We start from the raw sequence: 21,318 nt of genomic DNA on the forward strand, positions 1-21,318 counted from the left end.
AAAGTTGTATATCAGTTGTGGTTGGGTGTTTCAGTATAGAAAGGTAGTCAGCTGATGTCATTTTCCATCAACTGTCTCATTTTTTTCCTAATGTGGAAGCTAAATGTGACCAACAGAAGCAAGCCCACATCAGCAAAACTGATCCCACAAATTTGTGTTGTAAGCATTTGATGGCTGCATCCTTTTATATCCTGATGTGTACCCTTCACAATGGAAAAAGGTCAAAACTGGAATTACTAGACCCTGTAATTCTTTTGCATTGCTACAAAGTCCAATCTTTTCCCTCCCAATAGCAAATTGAGCAATTTCGCCCATTTGCATCAGTAATGTGTTGTTTTCTTAAGGCTACACAGCTGTTTAGCTCAAAATCCCTTGAGTTCTCTTTGCATTATTTGCTTACTTTCTCTATTAAACATAGGTCTTGACTTTGTACCATCTGATCTCACCAAACATCGAAATGATCAAGATTATTTTCCAACCACATATCTTTGCAGAAAATTATGGTTCACCACTATTGAATAATTTATTTGGCAGTTCTAACACAATTTCAGAAGTTTCAGCGGTCTCCTTAGTCGATTTTGACATGGTTATTTAGGAAATGAAAAGCTACTCGCTGCATTAGTTTGGGTTAAATAGCATGTTACAAGATCAAACATATCAATCACTGCAATAATTGTTCAATGGAAAGCTCTTACCTACAGTATTTTCCAAGGTGCCTTTTCTATGGAAGGCCAGTGTTTGTATGAATGTTGTTAAAAGCCAACTTAAATCAAATGTTCAGCATTACCTCGATGTCTGACACTGAATACTCAGGTGCATGAAAGGACCCTGGGGGCTACCACTCACAGAGGATCAGACCCGCCAATGCAGTCTGTTAGTCATCACTCAAATAGTGAACAGTCACCAATGCTGTGTGTGTGTATGTGTGTGTGTCCATGCTTGCGTGTGTGTGTGTGGGGGAGGCACAGTCAAGCATCTCCTTCTTCAGTCAAAGCATTCAGTCCATATTCTGGCCAGGCACGGCTCCAGGATTTGTTTCCCTCCCGGTGCTAAATTGGGGCGTGACTGATACATAGGGAAGCTGAGAAAATACTTCATAAATATATTTTAAAATATCAGATAACATGCAGGAGGGGTTTAACTGATGCAACGCAGATTTCTAATGGGGCTATAGCAGTACCTAGCCCCGGTGTAGCGCCGTCCCTGATTCTGACCTAGAAAACCAGAGGAGTGTTTACACTCGAACTGGTTACACTGCTTATTGTCAGTGTTGTGCTGGCAGCTTGAGTCAGCACTTTTCACCACATCTCCACATGTTATCCATTGAACAGTCCATTATTAACAATATAATTATTATTGGACAATATTAAAAGAGCTGGGTCACATTTGACATTTGATCTGTTAAGAATAAATGTTAGCAATGTTCTCTTGGGAAAGCTATTCACTGAGGTCAAAGAAAGCTATTCACTGAGGTCAAAGACGAACGACTGATTCAGAATTTAGATTTTACTCCCCGTAGTTCTACTCCCCTCCTGTTTTTCCCATATCACCAGGTTGTACTAGCTGCCAATTACTTGACATGTGTCACTGCTATAGTATGTCACCCCACTTCCCATTTTTATTTTTAAGTGTCTGTTTTCTCTATTTACTGTTTTTAACTGGGTCACAGTGCTGGGAAATACCTTTTTCTAACTGGGTTTGACCTTGTATCAGCATAGTTGACGTGGTATTTGATGTTCCAAGGGAGATCCCTGAAGTGAAGTAAAGAAACTTTTTTTTTGCAGCTGTTAACTAACTTTTTTCAAATGTATTTATTTTATTGATGACAGTGGATACCCTGCTTACTATAGGTCACTATATTTAATCAAATCAATGCTTATTGTGAATGTGTCATGGAGTTAGATATTCACTTTTCATAGTGATTATTTGGTGGGGACGACTTTTGAACTCACTCCACGTTGTTACTTTATCTTTTTATATACGTATTTATATTGAAATGTACTTGTAATCAGAGGTAATTATCATGGAGCAGAGAGATGCTGGCATGTGTATCAATTGATGGTTAGATGCCAGCCAGCATCAATCTGCTTGAGTTCAGATTTGACAAAGAGATTTCCTTAAGTCATTCCTGTAAAGTTGCATTCGGAAGAAGGAGACAGGACAAGTCACTGTGACTGTAACCTATGACCTCTGATGTACCAAGTTACCAACATGACATCTCTTTGAAACAACCACAAGAACATTTCAAGCACTGCTCTTCAAACACTTTGCATTAGTCTCCTAAAAAGTATGGATTATATGATCATTTTCTCCCCCCACTTTCTAACTGGAAATACGGTAGCCTATGTCTTTGACCTACTTTCCGCTCAGTTCGAATCCGACAACACAGATCCGGTCAAGGCATGTATCAGCCAAGATTTCAGCTTATATAGCAAGACCTTTGCTCAGCTAGCTGTCGGTGGCATTGTAAAGACATTTCATGCTGTTGCAAAGCAAACGTACAGCTCAGCATGTGGTGAGAGGCAACCATTTGTCATCTACGACCTCCTCTTTCCTGTGTTTTATGTTAGCCTGGGCCGACTTCATCACCACCACGGATTCAGATTTTTGTGCAATGCAAAGGAATTATTGGCCGCGGTAGCAGTTAGCTTTTTAGCAGATTTCTTTTGTGCACTGCCATGGTCTGCGCATGCCTAGGCATTATATACTCGTGCACAAGGAGCAGCGTACTGTATATCCTCTATTTCACTGACATTGAAGACCTTTAATAACCTACCTCTGAAGCTTAATATAACAATATACAACGTCTATTAATGTATTGGACAATTAATGTTGGATGTGAAACAACTGAGGAAACTTGAATTTGCAAACATTTACTATATGGAACCTTATCTCTTCACTATTTCAATTGTGTTTGTAAACAATAATTACCATAAACAATGTATATGGAAATGGTTCATTTAAAACTGTTGCCACGAAAACCTATTGTTAATGCTACAATGTGAAAACAAAACACTCTTCACATCAATAACAAGTGATGTATTTGTTCACACTAGAATTTTAATGCTTAATCTTCTCATCACCATCACCTTTTGTTGCTTAAAAAGCCAAAGAAAAAGCAAAACATGATAATGATAGTTACGATCGAAGTCTTGTGAAGTATGCTTCACTGTCATCTTTTACTTTGAACTTTTGAGCTTTTTTGGCAAATTTATACAGCCTATTTCCCTCCCAAAATGGGTCAAATTTCAAAGCAGAACAATATTTTTCAACATTTTTGTGACTTGACTTTAGAGTTAGCTGGAATAATATTTTCTGGTAAACAACATCTTTTGTCTTTGTTTTTGTAAAATGCTCCTGAATTCCTTACCATCTCCTCAGGTGTGTACGCCGTTACGACAACCATGTGAACCGCTGCCATTCCTGTTCTTCAGCCATTTCGCCGTGTGGTCGATTCGTAGCGTGCGGCTCAGAGGACAAATGTGTAAGTTGTAGATGCATCAGGTTTTCCGTGTACCCTTCAAAGTGACAAATGAATTGTGCCCGAAAATGAGCTAACAAAGTAGAAAGAAAATCAAAAACCGCAGAGTGCCTGTGAATGAAGTCATTGTAGCTTCTGGATGAACAAGTTGATTTAAGGGACGATTAAGACCTGTGCCATCAGTGTGTGGTTATGATTTTCACAACATGTAATTTAATGCATAATTGGATCTGAATCATGGCGAATGTATCAATACAAAATAAATTTGAGTTATATGGATATATATATGACATATTTATTTGCTGTAGTTAAAATGATTTCAAGGATTTGTTATAGAGTAAAAAACATTAACCCTTAATCATTGAAATACTTGGAAATTCAAAAGCATAAACCCTGATTACAACACATTAAAAAAGTTGTTTTTTTCTTTTGTCCCATTTTATTTGTATAATTGTATTATATCACAGAGATATATAATTTTACTATTAGTAATACTCACGACATGCTTTTTTTCTGTTTTAATTTTTCTACATTGATTGGCTGGGTAAAAATCATGACATTCCACTGCTTCACAATGAGGTGTTCGGCGGTTCAATATAACACCAAGTATTTTCATTTTTTTTTTTTTTTTTGCATTTGACTCAGACACATTTAATTGGACTCAGACCTTTTTCCAAAGTCCAACTCCACATCATGTTGAAATAGTGTTTTTAAATTGCTTTTCCAGACAGTGACTTTTACTTGCCTTCAAAGTGTCTTGGAAAATGTCCTGTTTTTTCTTATTCTGTTTGTATGAGTAAAATGCAGTGGAAGGAAATATGCACTTATTAACATTTATATGGACAATGTGAAGTGTGCACTGCTTGGGGGAATATACAATGGTGAAACAGTTATTTTTTTCTACCAGAAGTGCTCACTTAACTTTATACTAACCAAGCTAAGGAGAACTTACATATTTACGTTTTCTGAATAGCCCAACAATACCAATTTTAATGTTTGGCTGGCGACCAGTTCACGTAATACCGCACCGCCACATCTCTCTCCCAAAGTCAGCAATAGGCTCCAGCTCACAGGTGGCCCTGGTGAGAATAAGTGGTGCTGGCAATGGGGAAAAAATAGGGGGGGGGAAATTTAAATAATCGAATAAACCAATGTTGAATTTTTCTTTACTATACTCCTTAGAATTGGAGCCATCTGAGGTTTTATGTTACATTCAATTGATAAAATGTCCCCCGTAGCCAAGTATTGCCCAGTTACATTCAATTGATAAAATGTCCCCCGTAGCCAAGTATTGCCCTGTTAGACACCACTCACGTCACATGCCTTGGAGAGGAAACACTCTACCCCTGGATGGTTTTCCTTGAGCCGTTTTCGGAGAATCCCAACACAAAGCAGCTGCAAGAATCTGATGAGTCGTCGTCTGGTAACGAACATTTATCTCCACATCTGTTTTTATCTGCTTGTGGCACTCAAGCACACAAAAGGCTCTTAAAGCTTGATTGCAGCCAGAGGGGAAAAAAAGTTTAGCAACTGATAATGCACATTCACATCACTGAGAGTCACCACCACATATTCAATGTAACAGTACCTACCAAGCTGTCCTTGACCTGAAGGGGCATTTTGCATTATAATTTCACTCTGGAACAAAAGGGGAACATTGTATTGTCAACTCCTACCTTATACCATTTTTTTCTGTTTTAGCTTAAGACTCAAATTAGAAACGTTGGTCCACCCCAAGGATGCAAAACCACTACACTAGCATCTGACCATAATATAGACATATAAATCAATGGTCTACATGTCTGTAAAGTTTGAGTCCCTAGAGTTCCTCCGGTTCTTGCTTTCAATTTTGACTCTACTCAAATATATGTGCTTATCTCGATACCTTCATAACCGTCAGAAATATGTGTAGCCCCAATAACCTGCTCTAGCATTTGATTTCGTATTCTAAAATATATTGATAAATTATTTTCTCAGCCATCCCCCCTGTGTATTGGTGAACACCCCCTATAGCCCCGGGAGAGAAAAAAAATCCTAGAGCCACCCAGAATGTAATATACTGTATTACTATTTGCAGAAGTGATTTGCATTTGCATTCATGTAGTCCATCATTTAATTTCAGGCTTATGTGTATGACATAAGAAGCAGCAGCTACCTTCACAAGCTCCAGAGACATTCTGAGACGGTGCTCAGTGTGGCCTTCAACCCTGCTATTCCACAGGTAAGAGATGAGAGGTGATTTAGAGTTAACTAGCCTCTGGCACATACACATACAACAGTAAACATTTGACGACTGAGGTAGTGTATGCTGTGATTATCTGAATTTGCATTGCAAGTTAACATTTATCATGGAAAAAGTAATGGAATTACCTATTTTCTAGCACAATTGCATGCATGGTTATTGTTGTTGTGGCAACCATAGTGTCAAAATGCAAAATGAGTAAAGGTTACTCCAGAAATAGTATAGATAAGATTTATTGCAGAGGTACTTTTACAAGATTGTACTGTCTATTCAAATCGTTTATATACCATTCATTCTCACCACTATTCCATGAGATGTGTTGTCATTTGGAATCAAGGTCACATGTTATAAATCCACAGGTCCCTGTGTATAATGCTACTTTTGCAACACAATGCTACATTCAAATTCCCTAGTGAAAAGTTTGATCCATGGCCACTGGCTGGCTGTATTACAGTAAGCTGCACAGTTGGGAGACGCACTTCATCAATCAATGGTTCCTTGCTTTTTGTCATAATGCCTGCCTTTTTTATTTTTATTTCGCAGCACTAGCAGAAAACCAATAGAAGTAGGCTCTCTGTGTGGAGAGAATTTAATCTGGATCCAGATTAAGTTGTGTTTTTAATTTTACTGAGAAAAACTATTCACAAATTTTCCATTAGGCATTAAAATCACAAAAAAAACGTTTCATTTCAACATACATACCTATAACATTTATTCAGTGAAGACCAGCCAAACTAGTAAAAATAGAGATGTACACACACGCACCCACACACACATACACACACACACACAGCATATCGCCAGAAAATCCTGTCAGCGCATACCGTACATTCTTCTTTCTTTCAATTGACAGACATGTTATTTATGTTACACGTGCATAGTTATTTTAACTAGATTCACAGATTCCACATAACTGGTCAACATACAGTATGACTTGTTAAAGTCTCTCTCATTAATCAATGTAAGGTAGGTAATTTATGTGAGCACCCTGGAGGGACAATTACTTGTTTCCTTATCGCGTCCATTGTTTTTTTTTTCTTAATATGTACCGGTACAATAAGAAACAGTAGCATAGGATGAATAAAAGTTTTTTTTTTAATCTTGTTTCACTTCAAAGTTATTGTACACATTCAAAAAAAGTTTTGGATTTACTTCAAACATACACATCAGTTACATGATCACAATGTGCTACACTAACATAAAGCATTTAATTGTTTCCAAGGAAAAGAGGGGGAACTTACATCAGTGTACCACATTTTGTTCATGTGCAACCAAAAATTAAGTTATTTTTTTCAGTGTCCAGGGGAAGGTGGGAGGTAATTGTGCTCACATGATGATATTTTTTAACAGTATGTATAGTATGTTGTAGTGGTATACAATGGCATCACATCAAACCAGGGGATTTTATCTCATGGAACTTAACGGTACTGAGAAGGACTGTATTGTACAGGGAAACACAACATGAAAATAGTTTGCCCAATCTGTGCTCATCTTGCTATTTTGAGGCCATATCTCTTGGCCAGATGTTGTCCATATTTATTGCTGTGAGAACTCACCACCGCAAGGCCCAGACAGATAATGCAATGCATATTTTCCACTCATTTACTCAAAACTGTTGTTTTCCACCCTAATACTCAAAAGACCATCAAGGCGGCCCGATCATGTCTGTGGTTCATTCCCCCAGGTTACTGTATCCTGCTCCTTAACGCAACTTTCTTAGTTTTCCTGTTAGGTTTTTTCACAATTTAAGGAATTCGGGTGCCGTACATCTATCATTTTGTAATTTTAGGTAAATTTTAGTAATCTTGAGAGAAAGCATTCGAATGTAAGTAGTGCCTGAAAGCCAATTTAGTTTTAATCCTGGGCCTGCACTCTCTCCCTTGTATGGAATTTACTTGCTTCAGTATCATATATAAAGTAAGAGGCAAAAAAATGCTTTAGCTAGCCTGAGGCAATTGAACAGTCAGCTCTGAGAAACAGGTTAGTGGGTCAACCAAGGGAAATGAGCTCAGGGAGCCTGTGCTTTATTTGGGTTACTGTGATAGCTGTGTTTTCTAATCTGTAGATGTTGATAGCTCCTCACATGTTGTTCCACACCAGAGATGGAAAACATCTTCATCACATTAAAAATCTATACCATAGGCTGGAAAAATGTGCAAATCGTTGCCGTCTGTTTTTATTCTCTTTTTATGCAGTATCCCAACTTTTTTTTTCTTAGCCATTGACAATAAAGGCGCTATTCAGATTGTGATTTTAAAAAATGGGATAGTGCTGTGAAATACTCAGTAAATTGTTTGTCCCTCAATGCATAACAATACACAATACTGTAGTCCACGAATTAAAATTCGGAATACTCGTAGTTGTTGGTACTAATTTTAGATCTAAAACAAATGAATATTAATGAACAAATGAAATTAAATAGTAAATTGTGCACAATGAGTAAATTGCAGAAAAAAATGCATGCACAAAAGTCTGGCTGTATAAACTGGTAACTGAATACCAATTTTATTTTTTAACTTTTCATTGTTTCCTTGCCAAAGGATGCACAAAGCAACGGCGAAAGGAGCAAAACCAGAATGTGCAAATCTACTAAAATAAAATCAATAACACTGCTAATACTATTTGCCAGGATTAACAGTGTTATTGATTTTATTTTAGTGACACATACACCTGTGCAGTGTCACTCATCTATTGGCTACTGACGATCATATCCAACTGGCAGCACTTTTGTTAGCGTTGCACAAAAGTACCGTATTTTTCATACTGTAATACTGTACTATAATCCGGTGCGGATCATAAAGTGGAGTTTGAATGAACAGGTCTATTTGGGGAATTTTCCATATAACATATAGGGCGCTCTGGGTTATAAGGTGCATGACTGCACATTAAGGGAAAACAAACCAGTACAGCACATAAGGCGCACCTCATTGTAACGTGCACTGTTGATTTTTGAAAAAAATTAAAGGATTTTAAGTGTGCCTTATAGTCTAAAAAATATGGTAGTTTTATATCACTGAAGGCTTAGCTGCATAGGTGGGGTCCACATCTAACAGTAATTTGGTCAAATTTGATGTTTACTGAGGTCTCCTGGCGGCTCACGTTTAATGATGTCATGCATGATGATGTTCAAACTCCAAAAATTGTCTGGACTTGAGGCATATTTTTCACCACAATATTGTCTCCAAACGTCCATATATTCGGTAACTTCAAAATACTGCTGTATGTTATGGATGAAGCAGAAAACGTTGGCTGCTGCAGGAGGAAAGAGCTCAGACCATTATGGGAAATCACAGACATTCTAGGCCTACAGCAGCATTACTCAGGGATGATTCTGGACAAGCCTGAGCCAGTCCGAGCTCAAAGCTTTCAATCATGCAAACACACTTGTCAAATGACACACTTGATTTCATAAATAATTTGCTGCTTCCCTGTTCAAGTGGAAAACGCTTTTTTGATCCATTCCCAGATTCAACGAAGAAAAAAATTGGCTAAATTAACGGTTAACACATCAGGTTGGGAGATAAAGGCACACAAACAGCCAATGTGGTAATCTGTTTTTTATATCAGCTACATAATGTAAAAAAACAAGGGATACATGATGAAATGTGTTTTTATGCATTGGCAGACTTCAGTAGACATGTCTCATACATGGATTGTAATATTCAGAAAAGTTCCCAGAACCAGGCTAGATGATGCACTGGTTCCATTGACAAGTTGGATATCAGATACATCCAACAAATACAACAGGCCTGTACATAGGTACCGTAATTTCCAGACTATAAACATCTGTTTTAAGCCCTACGGCTTAAACAATGATGCAGCTAATTTGGGGATTTTTATGGGCTAACGAGCTTCATGCCGCCAATACATAACCTCACCACAGTAGACAATGAACAATGTAGCAATGAAATTCTCGAACAGGTCACAGTGGACCAATGAAACTGTGCGAATTAAAACACAACACACTCACTTAATTCTTCAGATCAGTCACTTTGGTCTTTCATTCACACACCCTCATCATGGGAACCAAACAAGACATGCATATGATTAGAGAAAGCATTTCACGTGGTCTAAGATGCACAACATCCGGACAAAAGCTTCTGCCAATGGTGATTTTTCAACAAGTGACGATGCTTCAAAAAAAGGTGGATAAAAGAAAGGCTAATGAAGGAATATCTGACACACTGGGGACTTATTTTTATTTGTAATTTTTGACAGAAAAAAAAACATTGCTCAATTTGGCAAGCGTGTGGGTCCATATACCATATTCTGCTGCTTTCAATTCAATTTCACTTCAAAAATCTAATTTTAACTGTGGGGTCACAATGAAGTATTTGCATCCACTTGATATTAGTTTGAGTCGTGCATAGTTGCATACACTTACTTACACGGCGAGTTTAGTGGGAGACTTGGATGACTAGTAGTGAAAATTCATTTACCAATACTGGACGCATGTGAACAGTAACTTTTGCTCAAGTCTGACAGGCGCAATCCACTATCATCAGCAGGTTTCGAAAGGCTAGACTGCTGCGTGATGTAACTAATAGCACAATCTCAACAGCAAATTTGCCTTAAAACGAAAGTCACATTGAAAGCGGCAACGAAAGTGACTGAGAAAGTGAATGACGAAGTAAATATGAGCCTGCTTGATTCCGAAAGTAAAGAAGATGGCTTTAGTGGTTTTAGTGTTATCTTTTTTGTAGTTTTTTAAAGATTTTGTGGGTGAGGCTTCTTCAGGTGCGCTCAATAATCCGGAAATTATGGTAGGTTTACTGTTCGATGCATCAACTCATGTTCAAAGATGTACCGTTAGTTTATTTAATAATTTCCATTCGCTCTTAAAGTTTTTGTAATATAATTTTCTTTCGTTTGTATCATTTATCCTCTTGACCAGTAGTGCTAATCACTGTATTGGTCGTGCTTTCCATTTTTATTTAGCAATAGAAAAATTGAATCAAAACAATGGAAAAGTGACTCATTGTTTTATTTGTCTTCATTTAACACAAAAAACTAATATTAACAAACATTTCTTTTGTAGCAGTATTCCTGTGACACCCGCCCCCCCACCCCCCCCCCCCAGTCCCCCACACCCCAATTGTGCACTGATGCGAACACTGGAAGCTGCCCAGTGTCCACATTTACTCTTTGACAGAACGAGTTTGTAGTGGCATCCTTGGTAAACCACAAACTGAAAAACGCTTTTGAGCCTCCGGGCCTCAGCAGCCCGTAGACTTGAAAAGACAAAATGGCTAAAATCCCAAGGTGCAAAATATACATTTCGGGCAAAGTGGACTAGCGTGGCTGCTGAGAACACACTATCAAATGACAAATAAAGTAGAGTGCAGAAGGATTTGAAGATCCAAATACATAAATTGCACTCGGACACCTCTGTTATTATTTGCATGTTTGGAAACAGCCACGCCATTAAATGTGTGGATTGAGTATTTTGACGAAGTGAGAATATTTTGGCCTTTTGTGCTTCAATTATTTATCATTTGCACGTAGCTTTAGCTCCAGGAGTGTAGAGCTGTGACCGCTTACTGACACCAGCAGCTGTTCTGTCAACTTGGAAGACCAAGTGAATCATCCCATTGGCTCTTGTCTCCAAGGGTCCACATGTATCATCTTTGCTCTTTCCAGCCTGGAAAAAAAAATGCAGCTGGCGTCCCGCTCGACTTTCTTCACTGTATTATTTCATTTGTGGCCAGTTGGCATTTGAAACTATTCCCACTACTTTGCCCCTATTTTCTTTTTACTATTTTCCTGCCCTCAGGAAGCACTCCATTGGATGGTCAGACAGCAAACACAGAGCCGCCTGCTCCAGAATGTCACATCTGAGTGAGACTCAGACAGAGCTGAGACAGAACTTCTCTGAGAACAGCAGGCATGTGTTCAGTAGATATGGAAGAGAATTAAACAGGAAGCCATGAGTCTCTTAAAGCAGATAAACTATGTGAGTTAAAGTATTGAGGCACCTACAAGAGCTGGAAATTGAGTTGAGTAGCGGGTCATTTACTGTGGACCACAGCGAGGGCTCACAATATGTGCTCTAGGTTGCGTTTGAAATGATGCCCTAACACGACCTTGAGAGTTTTGAGTGTTCTGAGAGGCAGAGTGCACTTCCATGAATTAACGAACGCATCAGTGTTTTTTGTTATTTTTGTGACAAACAAGACATGAGCTACAGTGGCTCATTCAGTAATGCCATTAAGCAACCACCATCTTCAGAAAAAGTTAACACCAACACTAGTTGCATTCACCTACACGAACAATGAATGAGGTGGATTAAATCCCCCATCAGCCCAGAACCCTCGGATTTGCAGTTTCCATTTGTCCTACTTGACGATCTGGCCACTCCGTGTCCCCAGAGTAGCAAAAGTGCGCTCCGGCACTCCTATTTTTTTGACACTCTGAATAACCAAACGGTACATTTAAACAATGCTCTGAGTTTGGAGTGATGGTTGGAGTGGAGGTTAGAGCATAGCGCGCTCAGAGTATATTTCCGAATGCAACCCTAGTTCATCCCAGACGTATTTTTATGAGCTGAGATTGGGACCCCTGAGGTTCTTCCACATCAAGCTCATCCAAGCATTCCTTGACATTCCCAACAGAAAAGGGTATTTTCCAAAGAATACTGACAAAGATGTTTATTATTATACAAATACCAAGTGTTTATTTTCTACCTTGATCCATATCCCTTTACCTTCATATCCAAGGCTTCATTCACACGGTAGGATATGCTGCCCAATTTGGATTTTTTGTTAAATAATTTGTAAAAAAAAAAAAAAAAAAAAAAATGTGAATGGAATACGGCGGTGAAATGAGACCGCACAGTGTGCTGACAGAAGTTAATATGTTCCCTCGTCAGTCCTGACGTTGTGGCAATTTCAAGGATTTCGTGCTTCAGTCGCATCATATATTCAGCAGTTCTTCTAGTCTGTTTTTGTCTAACATTTGTGACTTTTGTCACCTTTTGACAATGTATAGGTCGGATGAGAATGACTCGAACGTACGGACTCCAGTTACATCAGATGCACATCCGATAAATATATACATAAAAAAGACTCCTGGGTCGGATTTGAAAAATATCGTAATTGTACTGTTCACATTTGACATGAAAACAAAAACAGATACCTAAAAAATGGGCCAAAAAGATTGTAATTGGCCTGCAGTATAAATCTAGCTTAAAGGTGCTCTACTGTTTGTAGTATGTTGCTCAAATACAATCATTTCAGTTGTTCTCTGTTCTGCCATTAAAATACCCGCATTCAACAAATGGCGTTGCTATATGTGATCTAATGCACGGATGCTATAGTACTGCAAATGTCTTCCTGTGATGTAGTGCATGTCTCACAGATGACTTACAGGTGCCGCCATCGCTCATGTGCATGTTGCTTTCCATCTTCAGAACGTCCTGTTATTTTGGTCATAGTCTGCTCTCCGTGTGATCATTTAAATCATTTGCGAGGATTTCATTCATTCGAAACCTCACTTGAAGTACACTTTGTATGATTCACAATGACAGCATTTAACACTATTTGCTGACACTTGTGGCAATATTTGGAATCGCACCCAAAAGAAAATTAAACCCACATTTTAACTCCTACTTTGAACTATGCGTATGTCTTTTTTTTTTTTTTTTTTTTTCTTCGAGTGGCCAGGAAGCTTGCCCAACAATAACTTAGATTGTGTAATGTAGATGACACGTCATGCAACTTTTTACTTTGATTTATGACTTTGTCACTCTATTAAAAACATTGCAACTTCGCATCATCCATGAGGCCATGTCTTGACAATATAAAAGTGCATGTCTTGTAAAACGCTCTCACATGAGAAAAACAATTTTCACAAGACATAACTTTGAAAACTTACAAATCAGACACTTGCTTAACTTATTACATAAGGATTTCTGAGCCTCATAAAGCTTTCATATGAGATCAAATCTGTGTCAAGCTGTGTTTTTTCAAAAGTTCAAAATCCAGGGAAGCCACACAGCTGGGAGCCCAGCATGACCCCCGCACCGGCATTGAAACAGTGCGAAAAAAAAAAAATCTCTGATCTGTGACCCTTAAAAGCCAGTCGTCATCAGCTTCGCTTGAGTTAGCCTCAGTGAACAAAGGTTAGAGGTCGCTTAGGTGGAATGCGTTGGATTACAGATGCTTGCTGCAAGTGTGTGATATTATAATGATCTCACCACCTTAGTTTATGCTTCAACGCATAGCATGTCAGGCCTGTTGCGCTTCTCTGTAATGCAGCTGGTCATTGACCTTTTTAACTTCTAAGCACAAGCCAGGGGCAGAGATATGATTCTGGATTAAGGTCAGTGAACAGGACATCATTGCCAAAAGATGGCTCCAAGAAGACTGAAAAATAAGTGAAATGTCATTAGGCTTGATTAAATCATTATTAGTTAATACAACAACATTTGCTGTATTTTGGAAAACTACAGGTCGTAGGTTCTGAACAAATTAGTCAACTAGTGGACTTCGCTGCACTACATCAACATTTAATGCTTAAAGTTGACTAACCGCTCGTGTGTTAGACTGTTTTGGGCATCTAGTCTTCATATCCTCCAATTTAGAGTCGGCAGTCCGCTGTCATCGCCGGACTGTCATGCTTTAGGGAGGAATGTTTGACCCACAAGGCGATACAGTCTTCAAAAATCTGCACGCATCCGAAAATCTGAAAATACTCTAGATGTGAATGAGAATGGCAGCTATCTGAATGAAGACGGTGACGAAAGCAGTAGGATGAATTCTGAAGTGTTTTAGCCAATATCATTTGCTTATACGGTATTCAGCCAAATGCTTCAGAACTTATTGGTTGGCGCTTCACAGTGCAGATAGACAATGACGCGAAACATACAGAGAAAGCAACCAAAGACTTTTAAGGCAAAGAAATTGACATTTTTTTATTGGTCAATTCATCCACTTGGCCTGAATATGATGGCACATTAATTTTACTTGAAGATGCAACTGAAGGCAAAATGCCGCCAAAATGAGCGGGAACTGAGGACAGTTGCAGTAGAGGCCTGACAGGGCATCACCAGGGAAGAAATCCAGCGTATGCAGATGTCTGTGTTGCACACTTCAGGCTGTTATTGACTGCAATGGATTTACAACAAAGTCTTCAAAAAAGTGAAAGTTTGATATAAAATTGTGAATTTGTTCCATTACTTTTGCACCCTTAAACATCCGTCCGTCCATCCATCCATCCATTATCTATACAGTTGGAGACATATACTGTATATACAAACTGTTATAATTCATACAGCTGATTTGAATGTCAATCCCCTTCAGTTAAAGCTGAATGTCCCAATATTTATGAACCTGACCGGTTGTACTTAGTGTCCAGAAACTGGTCTAATACGTGGTTGTGTGGTCAGCACCGAATTACAGTAAGGTCAAATGTTTGAATCCTCTTCATGCTGCTCCTGGCTTTGCATCTGCATCTGCTTTGCTCGCTGAAGATTTATGTGTATCAAAAAGCAGTAGACTGTGCATGCTGACAGTGGTCTGTTGTTGAGCTAAATGTGTTTCATATCACTAATTGGCAGATACTGTAGTCCCCCCCACATTCCTGCTGTTGTATGTTTTAAAAAGATGCTCCACAGCAGACCTTGACGTTTATGTGAATAGAACTTTAACCCTTAATTGGATGAATAACGAATGATATTTGGTAGCAATATTGGTATTGATAATGGCCACACAAGTGTCACTATTATGAAATCCTGTGATAATAATTTCAAAATGAGTATCATAATTGACTGCAATGGTTATCAAGTTATGGAGTGCGAAAGGTACATTTTAATGTATTTTAATGGGTGCGCTCACTGTAAGATGATGAAACATTCATATCCAGATATTCCTTCTTGGGATATTACATAAGTACAGGCCAGTTGCATTTTTTCTACTTGCTAGTATATGTAAAATCTATAGATTATATGTATAATGACAGTATATAATGCTCATGTCAAAGTGCTGCTTTCAATCAGTGCTGAGATGAGAACTGCTCTGCTGACTGTTAGAAATGAGGTAATGCTTCCTTTTACTAAGAAATACAGCAGTGATTGCATAAACATGTGCTTGTGTGTGTGTGTGTGCGTGTTTACACGTGTGCAAGCTTCTAGGAAAGCAGCAGATTTTCAAGTAGTATCTTGTTACGATGTACTGTAAATTGTTGAATAGGTGCATGGAAAATGTTGCAGCCCCAATTTTGCAGCATCTGTTTAATGCTCCTTTTTAATTATTGACATTGAATAATTTGCCGCCATGTACATTCAAAACAGCACCACCACTATTTTGAATACAATATGCCTGTTGTAAAGTGGTAGGATGCTGTTGTTTGTGCTCTCTATCAAATTGCAATACAGTAATCCCTCGCTACTTTGCGGTTCGAGTTTCACGGCCTCAGTGCATCGCGGGTTTTCAAAAAGTACTTATCAAAAAATTTTGAAAATTTAAAATACAGCCGTATCGGCAGCCATATTGCGGAAAGAGTGTGGTTTCAAAGAGATGGTTGACTCTGAGGCTTTGTACAATCCCACGGGCAGTACAAGGCGCATGATTGGTTCATGGTGCGAGATCGACCAATGAGAGCACGGGTGGATTTATTAATGAGCTGGTTGGCTGCACATCATGGCAGCCTCACCTGGGATTTCCTTTGTTGTCTCGCCAGTCTCTTCCACGCTAATAAACCAACTGCATTTTTTAACAATGTTCTCTTTGAAAACTCAAAACATTATTCAAATATGCCATTTAGTTAGTCAGAGTCAAGCCGGATAAGCGGGTTAGTAAACAGCTGTGTTCAGAAGTTGTGAGCAGCGCGGGCTCAGCCACCGACAAGCATCAGGACGACGAAACATCGGCAAATAAAATGTTCAAGTGTTTGTTCAAGTTTGTCTTAAAACGGCTTACCGTCTTCTGCAAGGCTTGTAGCGAACATTCCATTGCATTTTAAAGTTATTTATTTGTTTTGTAACAAGTATTTAGTAGGGTGGAAACTATGTCAGGGGCAATGGCGTAATAGAGGGGTAAATCCCCCCAAAATAAAAATAAATTTAATATAAATTAAAAAAATTAATTAATTAATAAATAATAATAATAAAAATAATAATAATAATAAAGTCAACCTCTACTTCGTGGTTTTCACCTTTCGCAGGGGGGTTCTGGTCCCCATTAACCGCGATAAACGAGGGATTACTTTATACCTCAGCATTGTGCACTTCCTTGATGTGTCATTAATTGCGTGAAGGAAAGGACTAAAAAATACAAATATGTTGCATGTTACTTGTTGTATTACATTAAATTTTCATTATTATAAACAAATTGTATTCCTCCATCATGGTGCTACTATTTATCTGTTTGTTTAGCGTTTCATTTGATTATCGTCATGTAGGTTAAATTTAAGGGTGACAGTTTAGAACTGTCGCAAACATGTTTGAGGCTTATTATAAGGCCAAATAGTACACTGTGAAATAGCTCAGTCTAAGTCATTTATGTATAATCAAGTCAAAACTTTCCGTGGGGGTTGCTTTACCAGTATATATTTTGAATGCTATAGTTGTCCATATCTGCAAGTGCTATTCTACCCAGAAATCAATGAAATGACATTTTCTCTTGTTTTTTCTGTAGCTCCTGACCGGGACTCTGGATGGCAAGATAAGCCTGTTTGATCCCAGTAGTGGGCACCGTCTGTCTCATGACACCGGCTCTGCTGCATTTAACATCTCCAGCATAGCCTTGTAATCATGAGATGCTTCTGCAAAGGTCATAGAAGTCCAAAATGGCCAGTACTTATTTATTTAAAGAATGATTATGTATTTTTATGCTCATTTTAATATGATCCCCTGTACAGTGGATATAAAAGTCTAACACACCTGTTCAAATGGAATTTTTTTTTATTAAAAACAATTGACACCACAAAAAATAAATTCTAAACTTGTTAATGTGAGATATGACCTGTACAAATTAATTTGGAAAAAAAGCTTCTAGCAGAATCCTGAAGGTTTTGTGCATGTTTTTTTTCCTACTAGAAGCCTATAGCTTCTGTACTAACTGGTATTTGGAACTGTTCATAATTCCCTCCACCGTGACTGAGGCCCCAGTTCTACCTAAAAAAAACAAAACAAAGCATGATGCTGCTCATGAGCACTGTTGTTTTTGTATTTATATCGTGACAGGCTCGTGCTTTGGTTCTGTTTTTATTTGGCTCTAACTGGAGTGTTAGTCAGGGTGGATGAAATTATGAACAGATCCAAATCCCAGTTAGTACAGAAGTTACAGGCTTCTGGTAGAAAACAAAAACATGTCAAGAAAAGCCTACTAGAACATCTGACATTTATTTGGGGTTAATCAAAGGCGCTTTAAATGGTGGCATATGTGAGCTGACCTCCCATTTAACATGAGTTTGAATGTCATCGGTTAATTCTGAACACAGCCACATCCCAGTTTAGAAATTACACATGAGGAGCGTAAGGTTATAGATCACATTAACGGTGCACCAAGTTATGAAATGATTTACATTGGTCGTTATTTAGGTCTCAAAAACCTGGCATATGGACAGGGATGTGTAGACTTTTGTTAATCCCCCGTGCATCAGGTTGTCAAAATATCCACCAAAATTGCCCCAATTTGTATTTTTGTAAATCCTCAGCTTGATTGACTATTTTGAGGTTTTCACCAGCCTCATTTAACTATAAGGTTTTGATGTAATATTTCCTCAATTAGATATAATCATAGCAACATTAGCCAAAAACAATCCTATCAAGTTGGTCCCATCCGTTTACCCACAATGAACATTGGGGCAGGTCAAGGATCAAAATGATGTAGAACAGATGTAGTAGTGCATGTCTGGCTGTGATCACCACTTAGCACATGAGGTCCATGACGTCAACTGGGTGCAACCTGTGAGGCTGCCAGGCCCGCAGATGCTGCTACTACTGCTCGTCACATTGGGCTCAAACTTTTTTTCTCTCAGGCCAAACCAAAATGTCACACCTGCCTGCAAGGGTTCACAATGTAAGTTAACATGCTGCGTGTTGCTATGGTTTCTGATGGATATAAATAAAACATTGCCTGATCATGATTACTTTTTTCCCTCAAACATTTTACAGTTCTTGGAATGAGTTGCAGCTTCACTACTAAAGAATATCCACTTTACAATACAAAATAATTTTTTTCATTTTAGGACTAGATCAGATTTGTGTCTGATCCATCCTTTAAGAATGATTTCACTGCCAAGCAGCAAGACTGTTAATTTATTTTGACTGAAAATGACAAAACTTGTTAGCTCAGCTCAAAAGTGGAATCGGGGTATTACTGTATGTATATCACCATTTTCAACTAATGTTCTTTCAAACTTCAGTGGTTATTGTTTGATGCCACACAAGAAGAATCAATCAATCGCAATCACCCAATCCCCAAAAAATCATTGAAGATGACTGAGAAATTTTGTTTTATTTCAAATAATGCTGGTCATTTTGAATGACATCAGACGCAAGATGGCTTAGATAGTTTAGGTCCACGATAAAATACGTCAAGATGCTTTTCAGAACTTAAACCAGTCACAATTTTCATCTGATGTCCAAAATTTCTACGGTTATTGTTTGATATCAAAGCAACTACCTAATCAATATTTAATTCTAATCTATACAAACGGATCAGGTTTCTCATGGCATAGATCAAATCCATACATAGTATGTACTGAGATGTAACCACAGTCTTGGACCCCAGAGTGGATTATAAAGGTTGAGACAGCATGTAATCGTGAGAAACAAACACTAAAAAGTAACAGTAAAAAAAAAAACAGTTGATGGACTTGTTGCATGAACAGTGACTGAACGGAGACACAGCAGAAGAAAGACACCACTAAATAACAAAGAAACAAACTCTTAACTACACAAGTTAAGAAGATTAGAAACTAATACAGTGGGAAAAAAAATAGTTACGAATGAACTATGGAACAAGAACAAATGATGATTTTACAAACGTTAATGGAAAAAGTAAGACGTTTCCAAGCCAGAGTATGGACTAGCCAGAGTAAACAAACAACATGAACATGCAGTGGTAGCAACTAGCAAGTAAACAATAGCTTAGTGTCTTCCTTCCACATCTTCTGTGCTTAAGAAGCTGGTTGTCTGTTATTGAATACAGGTGTGCACAGGAGGTTCCGCCCATCCACACTCACCCCGGCGACTGGGAAAACAAAATACAACGTAGAAAGCAGACAGATAACTGGATTGTCAGTAGTCAATTGCCACGAAGTCTATTCACGGCTGTAACTATCCCAATTTTCCAAAGATGTCCTTCAAACTGCCATCGGTTATTGTTTTATTCCAAAGTAAAAACAAAGTTGAATTGCGAGAAATCCAACACAAAATAACAAATGCCTCGTTTAGTGTGTTGCTACTTCACTGTTGAATGCCAATCAATGAGCACTTTAGAGCAATGTCTGCGACAATGTTCTACTTTTAACAGCCGCAAAACCACCAAAAAAAATTAAAATACACAATTAATCCTCATTTTACTGACACCCATTTCATTTCATAATTGCATTTTAAGTAAGATTAAGTGGTCTCTTACCACACTAATCCCAGGTCATAACAGCAAACTATTTATAGATACTAAAGAAGCAATCCACTCATCAACCAAAAATCAAGCAGCACTCATCCACTGGCCATAAATTTGACGTACTGTATTTGATTTGGCTCGTTATCTGATCTTGAAGCTAATTACACAGTGATAAGTCATTCACTTGTCTCTTTGAAAAAACTGCTCCCGTCTGCCTCATCCAGTAATATGTGCATCACTAATGGCAAGGCATGCAGATGTTGTGCTATTTGAGTTAGTAACCAAAATAAGAGAGTAGGGCTGAAGAAGCATGAGATTTATTGGGTGACTAGGTTTCTTGGTTTGTCCAATACCATGCTGTGTGTGTGTGTGTGAGGGGGGGGGGGGTTGCGTGCGGGGGTGTGCACGTGCATGTGTATGTATGTTTATGCCACCAGATGAACTGGCAAGGTTGACTTGACGCTGTCATAGTGAGCTTTAGTGTTCTTGCATACAGCAGCAGCTTTCTGCTGGGACAAACACTCATAAATTGTCTTTGGACTCCATTTATGTGGCCAGATCTTTTCTCATTTCATTGTGGTGGAATGTGCATGTGTTAGTCAGTGTATGTGATTTTACGCTTACCCCATTTTCCTCTGTATGAATTAACATTGTACATGGGGACTCAGTGTGCTCGTGCTGATATTTACGTTGCATTATGGCGCACGAGAGCGTTCCTTGTCTGTGTGAGGTCATCGTGGGTGCACTCTCTCCATTTATGTCATCAGAAAAGAATTATGTGTTGGTCCTTCCGCCACACCCTAACATCCAAACATCTGGTCCAAAGTGTGATCTTCTGTAATGTTTTCATTGAAATGACAAAAAATGTTGTTTGACTCCAGTTTTCTAAATAATGGCACACGGAAATACTGAATGGCAGATGTATACACATGGGCGGTCACATTTTGAGACACATAAACAATAAATCATGAACTGTGATGCTTTTGGTTTGTTTGCTACCACACTGGTTTGTGTCCTTGCATCCC

General features: G+C 38.4%; 1 protein-coding gene across 2 annotated transcripts in view; it reads left to right on the forward strand.

Moving 5' to 3' along the window:
• wdr27 (WD repeat domain 27) overlaps positions 1–18,809 on the forward strand; it is a 36,878-nt gene extending 18,069 nt beyond the window's left edge. For both annotated transcript variants that reach the window (XM_086045968.1, XM_086045969.1), the window contains exons 22-24: positions 3,382–3,484; positions 5,604–5,702; positions 17,357–18,809. In XM_086045968.1, the coding sequence (XP_085902094.1) occupies positions 3,382–3,484; positions 5,604–5,702; positions 17,357–17,470 (316 nt within the window). In that variant the 3' untranslated portion in view covers positions 17,471–18,809. The remainder of the gene's footprint in view (positions 1–3,381; positions 3,485–5,603; positions 5,703–17,356) is intronic.
• Positions 18,810–21,318: the final 2,509 nt, after the last annotated feature.

Source organism: Filicampus tigris, chromosome 11 (assembly GCF_054856515.1).
Source record: "Filicampus tigris isolate MCC_2025a chromosome 11, RoL_Ftig_1.0, whole genome shotgun sequence".
Lineage (NCBI taxonomy): Eukaryota > Metazoa > Chordata > Actinopteri > Syngnathiformes > Syngnathidae > Filicampus > Filicampus tigris.